The 12,898-nt window shown below is 42.0% G+C and overlaps 1 protein-coding gene across 1 annotated transcript; it reads left to right on the forward strand.

Annotated features, from left to right (window-relative positions):
• Positions 1 to 2,012: 2,012 nt before the first annotated feature.
• On the forward strand, positions 2,013 to 11,608 carry LOC307210976 (vomeronasal type-2 receptor 26-like; the record flags this gene model as incomplete). Its single annotated transcript, XM_079967175.1, has 5 exons — positions 2,013 to 2,363; positions 3,161 to 3,505; positions 6,140 to 6,367; positions 8,237 to 8,363; positions 10,698 to 11,608. The coding sequence occupies 5 exons, from the start codon at positions 2,013 to 2,015 to the stop codon at positions 11,606 to 11,608; spliced, it is 1,962 nt and encodes a 653-aa protein (XP_079823301.1).
• Between the last annotated feature and the right edge of the window lie 1,290 nt (positions 11,609 to 12,898).

Raw genomic sequence — 12,898 nt, forward strand, 5'->3', positions numbered from 1 at the left:
AATCTCCCTGGTCTGACACTGCTCCTCGAGACTAAGGCGAGAATGGTTCTCTCAGGGACTGACAAGGCAACTCTTTTTCTGCAGCAAAAGGCAACCCTTTCCTTTATGCCTAAGCAGGATGGCAATTTAAAATAACATTTTCCAGCTGCAAACTACCACTGGCAACTTTCCGGCAACACCCACCATCAGTGCAAGCTGATTTACGAAGCCTCCAAGGCAAAATCTATTCTATGCTTACATGAGTACAGTGTAAGCTGGAAACTGCATTTGACTCCAGAGATATTTTCTTTAGTTCCCAGCACTAACCCCACTGCATCCCCAACACACACAAACACAAATACACTGTGGCCGTCAGCTAATTTCACTGGCAGAGTCAAGGCATAGCTGTCAACATTTTCCCTAAAAGGGAAAAGTTGACAGCTATGAGTCAAGGCAAAGGCACATGAAGTCCTTGAAGCTTCCTGATGGTTTCCTCCACTGAAATCCTTGTTTCATTCAAGGGCTGGACTGCATATCACCAGTCAAAGCAAAATTTACATTTATTGACTTATATTGCAATATTCAGAAGTCCCAATGAGCTCATGGAGCTCACACCAAGCTAAGTGGGTGCCAAAAGATGGCAGTCTTTTCCTTTCCAATGTAAAGGTTGAGCATTCGGTTTCAGCACTCAGATCTTTTGTAAGCAGACAAGCTACAGCTACCTTTTATCACTTTTCGAATGCTGAATTAGCATTTATTATGCATTTAATATGGTTCTTTGAAGGCTGGTGCGGGCTTACTCCTGAAAGCAATAACCTTCCCCATTTTTTAAAAAAAATAATATTTATTTATTTTTACAGAAAAAGAAAAAACATCAGACAAATACAAAACAGCAAAAATAATCACAGATATATATCAAGAAAAAAGAAAAAATGAAAAATGAAAATTCCAATTTTTTAAAAATTCATGTTTACAAAACTTTCTTTCTTAACTTCCTCACGTCTCCCTTTTTTGTTTTCCTCTTTGTCCAATCAAATACAGCAAATCCTTACCCTCTTTCAAAACTCATTTCTAATTATTAAAATCACTCTATTATGTCTCCGATCTTTCCCCTTATATTTAAACCCCTTTGACATATTGCTTACTTTTGACATAATATAACCTTAATCTTTCACCCTTTTTCTATTACATTTTTGCATACTTTTTAACACTGTATCACTAATGCCAGATTATTTTTATATCCAACATCATTCTAGCATTCATAAACTTTGCAGTATTTCTGCAGATAGTTCTTAAACTTCTTCCAGTCCTCTTCCACCGCTTCTTCTCCCAGGTCTCGGACTCTGTCAGTCATTTCTGCCAATTCCATATAGTCTATTACTTGCATCTGCCATTCTTCCAAGGTGGGCAGATCTTGTGTCTTCCAGTACTTTGCGATGAGTATTCTTGCTGCTGTTGTCGCATACAAAAAAAAAACCGTTCTATCTTTCTTTAACACCAATTGGCCGACTATGCCCAAGAGAAAGGCCTCTGGTTTCTTAAGGAAGGTATATTTAAATACCTTTTTCAGTTCATTATATATCATCTCCCAGAAAGCCTTAATCTTCGGGCACGTCCACCAAAGGTGAAAGAATGTACCCTCAGTTTCTTTACATTTCCAACACTTATTGTCCGGCAGGTGATAAATTTTAGCAAGCTTGACTGGGGTCATGTACCACCTATAAATCATTTTCATAATATTCTCTCTTAGGGCATTACATGCCGTAAATTTCATATCGGTAGTCCACAACTTTTCCCAGTCAGCAAACAAAATGTTATGACCTATGTCCTGTGCCCATTTAATCATAGCTGATTTAACTGTTTCGTCCTGAGTGTTCCATTTCAACAGCAAGTTATAACCTTCCCCATTTTTGTTCCTAACTGGACCTTCACTTTAGAACCCTCCTCACCCTCAATACAACCATGAAGTTATCTGGCAATAACTTACTGTGATATTTATGCTGCCTGCATAAAAAGTGCATTAAAAGTTTAACATGTCAGAGACAGGAGCATGGCAGTGTGTCACTCACAAATGCTGTTTCTTTGATGGTAGTGAGTCTACTCCAAATTACTGGCACATCCTGTCCTTCTTGTTTGCTGTTCAGGAGATCAACCAGGATCCCAGGATCTTGCCCAACTTCACCCTGGGATACAACCTATTTGACACCTACTATGATGGCCGACTGGTTTCCAGTGCCATGTTAGATATGCATTCCGGTAGGGAGAAAAATATTCCAAACTATAACTGTGGAAGACGCAAGAACCTCTTGACTGTTATTGAAGGGGCTGAATCAGACATCTCCACCCAGATTTCTAGCCTGTTGGGCATCTACAAAATCCCACAGGTAGGGAATGGGATGGCCAGCAGTCAGAGATGCAACAGTAGTGGATGTTCTGCATGGGGAAGGGGATGAGATTAGATGACTTATGAGCTTCCTTCCAACTCTATGATGATCCTTTTTTGAAGGATTCCCCTAAAATGATTTACAACAGACATTAGTATACTTGCCTTCTTGTTGTATGAATGCTTTAATTCACCTTCCTGCTTTGTTACTGGGGTTGAGATGATCTGTCACCTGGTACTCATAGTTGAGAGCACGACTTGTATAAAAATGGAGAGTCATGCTAGGACCAAGCTAAGGTGGTATCTCTGTTCTCAATTCTTATCACCTCAGTGTCAGATATTTACTTGCCTGTGCATTTTACTTGCCTGTTTCACTGCTTGAATTTTAGGGGCAGCCATATATTATAATTTGGAGTTTTATTATTTTATAATTCTCTTGTAGGGTTCGCTTCTGAAATCTATTGGGTCCCTCTCTGGTATCTTAAACAAAAGTAAAATGAATAATGTTGTAAATTGGGTACAGTGTCTTTGCAAAGCAGGTGGAGGTACCATTTAGTGGAACTGACTGGAAAAGAAATAGCATTTTTGGCAGCACATTCATTTTAATCGCTGCTATTTTCCCTAGCAATGACAGATTCATTCTGCTCCATATTTCTAGATTTCTTTTTACCTCAAGCCAATTTTTTTCCGTAGTTATTTTTGTATAAATTTATATTTCTTGATGTTAGCCATATCCCTAGATATTTAACCTTTTTATGTCTCTATGTTTCCCCCCCACCCTCTTCCTTTTCTCACTAGATCAGTTCTGGCTTTTCTCTTACTGATAAAACACAGTTCCCTTTTGCCTACCGGATGATCCCTAAGGAAGAAACTCAGTATATGGGGATTATCAAGTTGCTCCTGCATTTTGGATGGACATGGATTGGCCTCTTTGCTCCAGACAATTATAATGGAGAAAGATTCTTAAATGCCTTGACTCCTTTGATGGTTACCAGTGGAATTTGTGTTGCCTTCACAGAAAGAATAACACAAAAGGCGCTATATGAAATTTTTTTACAGGGTGAACCACCTGACGTGTGGACACTAGTCAATGTATTTGTTTTCTTTGGAGACTCTCACTATGATTTTGGGTCGATCATCAGGGTACAAATGCTCCTTGAAAAGACGCAAACCGGGAAAAGAATCTGGGTCACAACAGCTTTTCAGGACATGAACTCGAATTTGTCTCATCACATTGATTCCTTCAGGTACACCCATGGTTCTCTGTCTTTTGCAATAAAAACCAGAAAAAGGACAAAACATGAATACTATGTGCCATTGTCTTTTGTAACAAGTCGGTTTTGGAGTCAATCATTTCATTGTTTATGTCCATTCATGGAAGGTTGGACAACATGTACAGAGAAAAGGAAACTGGTGATTCTCCCCCAAGAGGAGATTGAAAGGGCCCTGTCTCAAGACAGCTACATCATTTACAACAGTGTCCAAGCTGTGGCATTTGCCTTGAACTCGGCATATTTGTCCAGATCCAAACAGACATTGATGGTGGGTGGAAGAGAGAGATTGGAACTTCAAAGGCTGCAGCCATGGCAGGTATTCCTTTTTCAAATTTTCAATCCAATGTCCAGCTCTGTAACCATTATCCTGTGCCCACAATTGAATTTGATAGTCATGATGAAACTCATTTTCCCGTCCCACCCAATTTCTGAGGCCCATTTGTAAGCCTATGGACACAGGTCAGCTATTGGGCATACTTTGGTGCTGGAGTCAAATGGCGACCCAAATCTGTTTTTTACTTTATTTTTAATTTTTAAATTTCTATACCGCTTTATATTTTTAATAAAAATCTCAAAGCAGTTTACAGCATATTAAAACAATTAAACAATAGCTGGGTGGTGTTCCTCTAATCTTATGAGGAGAGTCTTCAGTAGGGCTGGTGAGTCTGGACCTTGCTCCCTAGGCCAGGTGGGAAGGGCCTTGTGGAGAGCGGCCTTCACACTCTCAGCTGGGCGATGTTCCTCTGGTCTCATGAGGAACCTCTTTTGTAGGGCTGGTGAGTCTGGACCTTGCCCCCTAGGCCGGGTGGGAAGGGCCTTGCAGGGAGTGGCCTTCACACTCATAGCCGGGCGATGTTCCTTTGGCCTCATGAGGAGCCCCTTGTTGCTTTAATTAGCTGACCTCACTTTCCCTAACAGTAGGATGAATTGATTCTGCTTTCACACTGAGCTCATATGTTATTCGATGTAGATTTATTGCTTTATTGTTCGGCGCCCAGCCACGCTTCCCCTGGGAGCCTCTGTAGATCGTAAAGCAATTAGCAGATAGCAAAGTTGCACAGCGGTCGTGTGTCGAAAGGGCAGTAAATCAGTCCCAAACGTTTCTTCTGTCCTAAAGTCTCTTTATTGGGAACAAAATAGCATATTTACAATCCATAACAGCCGTCGGTCTGTAGCTGCATTTTTCTGCGTCCTTCTCTCTCAGCTTGCAGCGACGCAAGCTGCTTTCGCTTTCCCCTCAGCTCACAGCATTCCAAGCTGCTTTCGTCACATCCTGGCGTACTTCCCTTGTACGTGCCTCCTCTCAGGCTCGAGGCACAGAAGGTTAACCCTTCACTACACCCAACATACGTGTAATGACACTCCCTCTACTGATCTCCAGTACACTGAAGCAGGGATAGAAAACTCAAAATTGCATATCCGCAGTGTCTGTGAAAGACCAATCACTTTCCTCCATTGGAAGTTTTAAAGCAAAGATTGGATAACCCTTGGTCATTGATTCTCCAGTTGAGATTCCTGCATTGTAAGGGATTGGAACAGAGTTGTACAGAGATGGACTTTAGGAAATGTAAATTGAATATTCAGTCACTTATTACTGAGGGGAAGTGTGTGGAACAGGTCTCGGTGTTTCGGTTTCTGGGAATGGAATTGAGAGATGACCTAACCTGGGGAGAAAACATTAAAGACCTGATGAAGAGAGCACAGCAGAGGCTATATTTTCTGAGAATCCTCCAGAAAAATAATCTCTCAAAGGACCTGTTGATGGCATTTTACCATTGCACTGCTGAGGGTTATTAGCTATTGGTCTGTGCATGTGGTTTGGGAGCTGCACCGTCAGGGGAAAAACAATGTTGTCCAGGGTTGTAAAGACTGCGGGGAGAATAACTGGGTGCACTCTCCCTACCTTGGATCAAATCTATGCTTCCAGGTGCCATAAGAAAGCTGTAGAGATAGTGAAGGATAGTGGGCACCCCGGAAATGATCTTTTTCAGCTTCTGCCTTCTGGAAGAAGGTACAGGGTTATAAAGACTAGAACTAGCTGTCTGAGAATAAAGACCTGTAAAAGGTACAGGTGATTGGCACTGAACAGTGTTCGTGTCACGCAGAACTATCACAGTGCTGACTGCAACATGGATCACTCACTGGTGACGAGCAAGGCCAAAGAGGATCCACAGCACAAAGCTGAGAAACAGGATTTGGGCCACGAGACATGTGCATGAGACAACTAGCATTGTGACCCTCTACAAGAACAGAATTAGCCTCCATGACTGTAACAACTACCAAGGGATCTCCTTGCTGAGTACTGTGGAGAAAGCCTTCGCTTGTGTAGTTCTCAACAGATTACAGTCCCTTGCTGGCAGGGTCTATCCCAAGTCAGATGTGGCTTTAGAGCTCAGAGGTCATCAGTCAACATGATTTTCTCACTGCACTAATGTGAGCAGGGCTGAGGTATTCAATAGGCTTTCATGTTTTCTTAATTCTGGTGCTTTCTCTATCATTCCAGTTTCACCGTCACTTAAAAAAAGTCCAGTTGTTTAACACTTCCAGGGGTGGACTATATACAGATGAGAATGGGAAGCTGATAGCTGACTATGATATTGTGAACTGGGTGCTGTTTCCCAATAGGTCTCAAAACAGAGTGAAAGTTGGGAGTTTTGAGAGACAGGCATCCTCAGATTTAAAGCTCACGATTAACCAAGAAGACATTGTGTGGCCCTCACAGTTTAAGAAGGTTGGTGAAATTATCTGCATGCGTCTTTCTCCCCTGCCCTCCAGTGACATTTTTTTCCTGGTCTGGAAAAAAGGACTCAAGGCAACCTACAGAAATTAAAATCATGCAGTTCAAATATGGAAAGCTAAAAACATATTGAAGACAGGAGTGCCTGGTTTGCTCTGATTCATGGGGTCACAAAGAGTCAGACATGACTAAATGACTAAACAACAAAAACATATTAAAGATAATAGTTTTATAACTTTTAAACCCGTTATCTGTTTTTGTTTTTAGCTTTCTGTAGCAGAATCTATGATAGAATCAAACCGTATATAAGCAAATCTACCGAAATACAGGTAGTAAAAGCAGCATAGTACTGTTAGATAAAGCAGTCTGTTCCCCGAAGCTTGTTAAATTTAAACAGCCTTCACCTGCTAATGGAAGGACAAGAAGGAGGGAGCTGGTCTAGCTTCTCTAGGAAGAGCATTCCAAAGTCGGGGAGTAGTCCCTGGGAAGGCCCTGCCCTTCATTCCCACCAAGTGTGCATTTAGGAAGGCAAAACACACACACACACACACCTTACAAAATGCCTTTATAAGCCATCTTGGAGCTGGAAAGTGAATTAACAATATGAAATGTATATCATATTAATCCTTTTTATATATATATATAATATTTATTCAAATTTTGAAAATTACAAAAAAGGAACAATAAAAAATAAAAATAAAAAAGACATAAGAAATACAAACAAACAATTAAAAAAAACACAGATCAGACCTTTACATAGCTTTCTTTCCTTTACTTATTTCCTTGACCTCCTCACACCTCCCTTTTTTGTATTCTAGTTCAGTTAGATGTTTCAGCAAATCCTTTCCAGCTTTGTTTTTATCCTAATAATTTATCTTAATATACTGTAATTCTCGTCTTTCACCAATTAATAATTCAATTTTAACCTAATCCTTTATATCATTTCTGCTAAAACCACATTACTTCATTCCAACAACCTTCTAACATTCCTTAATTTTGCCATGTTTTTGTAAATAAACTTTAATTTTTTTCCAATCTTCTTCCACCGACTCTTCACCTTGGTCTCGGATTCTGCCAGTCATTTCCGCTAGTTCCATATAGTCCATCACTTTCATCTGCCATTTTTCCCGGGTGGGTAAATCTTGTGTCTTCCAATACTTTATATCATATTAATCCACCCACCCGCAAATTCTTATTCCACAGCTTTAATGCAAATTTGCATGATCTCATTGGCATTCTAGCATCCGAATTGCAGAAGTCATCCTTATAAATTCCCCGGCTCATGCCCTGCCAATAAATCTACGGATGACGGGTGGTATACAAATTTAATAAATAAGTAAATAAAATCTTCCACGTTTCCTCATCTTAACAATGTGTCTTCTTCAAACTTCTGTTGTCCCCTTTGTCCTCTGATTTGCCATTTTGGAGCAAAATAATTTACAACCACATAGTTGTGCATCAAAAGAATCATAGACTCATAGAACTTTAGAGTTGGAAGGAATCCATGGGTCATCTAGTCCAAGAATGCAAGAATCTCAGCTAAAGCATCCATGGCAGATGGCCATCCGATCTGTGCTTAGAAACCTCCAAGGAAGGAGCGTCCACAACCTCCTGAGGGAGACCATTCCACTGTCCAACAGCTCTTCCTGTCAGAAAGTTCACCATATGTGCAGTCGGAATCGCCTTTCTTGTAGCTTGAAGCTATTGGGTCGAGTCCTACGCTCCAGAGCAGGAGAAAACAAGCTTGTTCCCTCTTCCATGGGACAGAACTTATCTAAGAAGTGTGGATGGGTTGGGACTCAATTAGATTCACTTCAAGACCCCTAATACTTTTTTCTGGATACATCTTGTCTTAATGCTTAGACCATACCTCGCTCCAGGTGTACGGAGAGCTGTCGCCCTGGATACGCCAAGGTGGTTCAAGAAGGAGAACCGGTTTGCTGCTACGCTTGTGCTCTGTGTGCAGAAGGGACCATCTCCACTCAGGAAGGTGCGTGACTCAAGGGGAGAATGCATTCCTTGGGGGAACAAAGATAGGCCAAAGATTCGCTCAGCAGAGATTTTCTGTGAAGATCCTAAATACGTTTTTGGAATGTGAAACCATTCTTGGCTACTGTAATGTTAAGTTCCAAAATGCAGGATTTCTCAAACTGCAGGCCGGGAGGTGGCACCAGTGGGCCTTAGCCTGATTTCAGGTGGGATTCTGCACAATAGCCTCCCACTGGCTGTGTCATGGCCTTTGGGTTGGATCAACACAAAACACCAGGAGCTACAAGCAGGCACAGTGCATAGGTACACTTGGGCTAGGAATTGCTTGAAGATGGTGGAGCAAGTTCAGCCAGTCCTCAGTCAGCCCCCACTTAATCGTTTTTTTGTGTTGCCACCTCAGAAGGATGGTGGAACAGACAATAGGAGAGTTTAATAATAATAATAATAATAATAATAATAATAATAATAATAATGCTTTATTAAACTTAAACAACAACAAAAGACCATACATTTATGTCATTTGTTACAAGGGAAACAAAGTTAACAACAAAAACTCATACACTCTGACAATAAATCTTCTTAGTGTACATCTAACTTCCCGTCGTCTCCATACTTCACTTAATATTTACTAACTTATTGCATAAACATAACCATTCATTTTATAATAAAGTATTATTTCTCCTATGTCCTTATTTCTTGCTCAGTACAGCTACAGAAGTTATTCAAAGGCTACGACAATAGGAGAATTAGTTGGCTCTGACTCCACCTCCTTTTAGTCTAAGGTTACCAGATTTTTTTCAACGAATCCAGGGGCACTTTTCAACTTCAATGGATTTTGTATGGGGACTGATTTGTAAATCGGGGGACTGTCCCCAGGAAACCTTATTTTGGTCTCCCTATCTTCTGCAAACCCTCCAACATTTCTCTGATGAAAATAGGGATGTCTTCTTCCATCACCATCACCACCACAATTATTATTATTATTTATACCCCACCTATATGACTGGGTTGTTCCAGCCACTCTGGGAGGCTTCCAACATACAGTATATGAAAACATAGTTAAACATTAAACATTTAAAAACTTTTCTACACAGGGTTGCCTTCTAAAGGTTGCATAGTTACTTATCTCCTTGGTTTGGGGGTCACGTAACTCCATACCCTCCAACATTTCTCCAATAAAAATAGGGACATCCTAAGGAAAAGCGGGACATTCTGGATCAAATCACGGGTGACGCTGTGGGTTAAACCACAGAGCCTAGGACTTGCCGATCAGAAGGTTGGCGGTTCGAATCCCCGCGACAGGGTGAATTCCTGTTGCTCGGTCCCCGCTCCTGTCAACCTAGCAATTCGAAAGCACATCAAAGTGCAAGTAGATAAATAGGTACCGCTCCGGCGGGAAGGTAAAAGGCGTTTTCGTGCACTGCTCTGGTTTGCAAGAAGAGGCTTAGTCATGCTGGCCACATGACCCGGAAGCTGTACGCTGGCTCCCTAGGCCAATAAAGCGAGATGAGCGCTGCAACCCCAGAGTCGGCCATGACTGGACCTAATGGTCAGGGGTCCCTTTACCTTTACCTTAAGGAAAAGCGGGACATTCTGGATCAAATCAGAAACCAGGATGGCTTCTGTAAATTCAAGACTGTCCCTGAAAAATAGGGACACTTGGAAGGAAGGAAAGAACAGAAAGGGGATGGAGTTGCCATCATATTTGAAGCACATTCTTTTCCTCCAAGAATTCTGGGCCCTGTAGTTTATCCCTCTCAGAGTTACAATTCCCAGGAACTCTTAACAAACTACAATGTCCAGAATTCTTCGAGGGGAAGAATGTGTTCTGAATGTGCTCTAAAGATACAGTGTATACACAGCCCAAGTGTATACACAGCGCAAGGAGGAGGAAAGTGAGAAGGACTGTTGATGGGAAGGGCCTTTCACACACACACACTCATAGCTCCACACCCCAGATTGTTGGACCTCTGCAATTTCTAGCACTCTGAAGTGCACCCTGAGGATAGAAAGTCTTGGAACCCCTGCTGTGACTAATGATGTAAACTGAAGTGAAAGAAATGGCCTTGAGAGGTCATTGGAAATCTAGAAGGCCAAGCAGGGAGGCTGTCTGATGAGTTCTGTCCATATTATCCACCCTTTCTGTGGTTGTAACAACACTCTGCTTTGCGTATGATTAGGACAGTCTAATTTGTAAAAAGATAGCCCTGGTTCCACCCAGTTTATTTTGGAATATAAACTTTGTCTCTGAAATATATATTTTATGGAATGCAATAGAGTATTCTGGTTATTAGCTTTATTTTAGGACTACTGAAGCCTCTCCCTTTCCTTTCAGATGCAGAGAAGTGTCTCAGGTGTCCTGAAGACCAACATCCAAACAAAGACCAAGATCACTGCATCCCAAAGATTATCACCTTTCTTTCATATAAAGAATATTTGGGAATCCTCTTGGCTTCTTCTTCCCTTTTCTTATCATTTACTACGGGTATGCTGTTAGGAATCTTCATTAAATACAAGGAGACACCCATAGTCAAAGCCAACAACCGGGACCTCTCCTTCATCCTCCTCATCTCCCTTCTGCTTTCCTTTTTGTCCTCCTTCCTGTTCATTGCTCGGCCAAGAAAAGTGACCTGCTTTCTCAGACAAACCACCTTCAGCATAATCTTCTCTCTTGCAGTCTCTTCTGTGTTGGCCAAAACCATCACTGTGGTGCTGGCCTTCCTGGCCACAAAGCCAGGGAACAGGGTGAGGAAATGGCTGGGGAAGAGTCTGGCCAACTCCATTGTTATTTCCTGTTCCAGTGTCCAAGTGATCATCTGCACCATCTGGTTGGGGATGTCACCCCCATTCCCAGACTTTGACATGAGCTCCCAACCTGGGCAGATCATCCTGCAATGCAATGAAGGATCTGTTGCCATGTTTTATGGTTCCCTTGGCTACATGGGCTTCCTGGCTGCCATCTGCTTCACTGTGGCTTTCCTGGCCAGGAAATTGCCTGGGTCCTTCAATGAAGCCAAGCTGATCACCTTCAGCATGCTGGTCTTCTGCAGTGTTTGGGTGTCCTTTGTGCCCACCTACCTGAGCACCAAGGGGAAATACATGGTGGCCGTGCAGGTCTTCTCTATTTTGGCCTCTAGTGCTGGGCTTCTGGGCTGCATTTTCCTTCCCAAGTGCTACATTATTGTGCTGAGGCCTGATCTGAATACAAAGGAGCACCTGATGACCAAAACTAAGGATAGCATGTGATTCTTAGTACTAGGGACGCAACTGAAGTTTCTCTGTACCAGATTTTCTCTTGGAACCACATGTTCTATGAGGATTAAAGAAAAAATCTAGAATGGGTCTTGTGTCTGATTGTCTCTAGTCTGCAGATCTTAAACACAGGGGAGCGGAACCACTGGAATAAGTATTTTTATACTTTCTGCATAAGTGGTTCATTCTGTTAGGTGAGGGTAGAAAAATACACTCATTTTTGTGGTCCCCCTTCCTTTTCTTTTGCCTTTCCAGACCTCTGTGGATTGGAAGGTAGGGCAAGGCACAATGCTAATTTACATGCACATTCTTCCTTGTGTCATTATTGCAAGAGGAGAGAACTGCAGCAGCACACTACTGAGTATAGCCAGAGAGCAGCAATGCCATCTCCAGCACAGCTCTAGAATGGCTAATAGCTTGCTGGTAGAGCTCATGCTTTGCATATGGAAAATCCCATGTTCAATCCCCAGAACCTCTGGGAAGGGCTGGGAAAGTTTCCTTGCCTGAAAGTCTGGAGAGCCATTGCTAGTTAATTTGCTAGACAATACTAAGAGCTAGTGTGGTGTAGTGGTTAAGAGCGGTAGACTAGTAATCTGGTGAACCGGATTCGTATCTCCATTCCTCCACATGCAGCTGCTGGGTGACCTTGGGCCAGTCACACTTCTTTGAAATCTCTCAGCCCTATTCACCTCACAGAGTGTTTGTTGTGGGGGGAGGAAGGGAAAGGAGAATGTTAGCCGCTTTGAGACTCCTTCGGGTAGTGATAAAGCGGGATACCAAATCCAAACTCTTCTACATGGGCCAGTTTACTGATTCAGTATAAGGCAGATTCGTAGCTTCCAACAGGGACCAAGTACCTCAAGGAGCCATTGACCCTGTTGAGCTGCCAGCTCCAGTCTGGATTGTCTTGGAAGGTGATTTGTTCTTCTTCATCAGCTCAAGTGTAAGAGAAACCAGCTCTTTTGCCTCAAGGCCACCTGTTTTTTCTTCAAATATGTTTTCTTCATGTTGGGGTGTACATCAAACCCAGTTCTTAAAAGGAAACATCATTCGGTGTAATTCTGTTCCTGCCAAAGACAGAGAATGCCACGCTCTTTGCTCTTTGTTACTTCAGCCCAGTTGTCGCATTTGCATTGTCCTGCCTTTTAGGGCACAGAGAAATATCTTTTTGTAGATGCCTAAACATACATGATTTACAAAATAAAAACAGAGTTCATTTAATGTGCTTGTTTTATACATATATCTTTGCTCATTGCACAATGATTCATTAAGGGAGCAAACAAC

The sequence above is a fragment of the Podarcis cretensis genome (assembly GCF_951804945.1).
Source record: "Podarcis cretensis genome assembly, chromosome: 2".
NCBI lineage: Eukaryota > Metazoa > Chordata > Lepidosauria > Squamata > Lacertidae > Podarcis > Podarcis cretensis.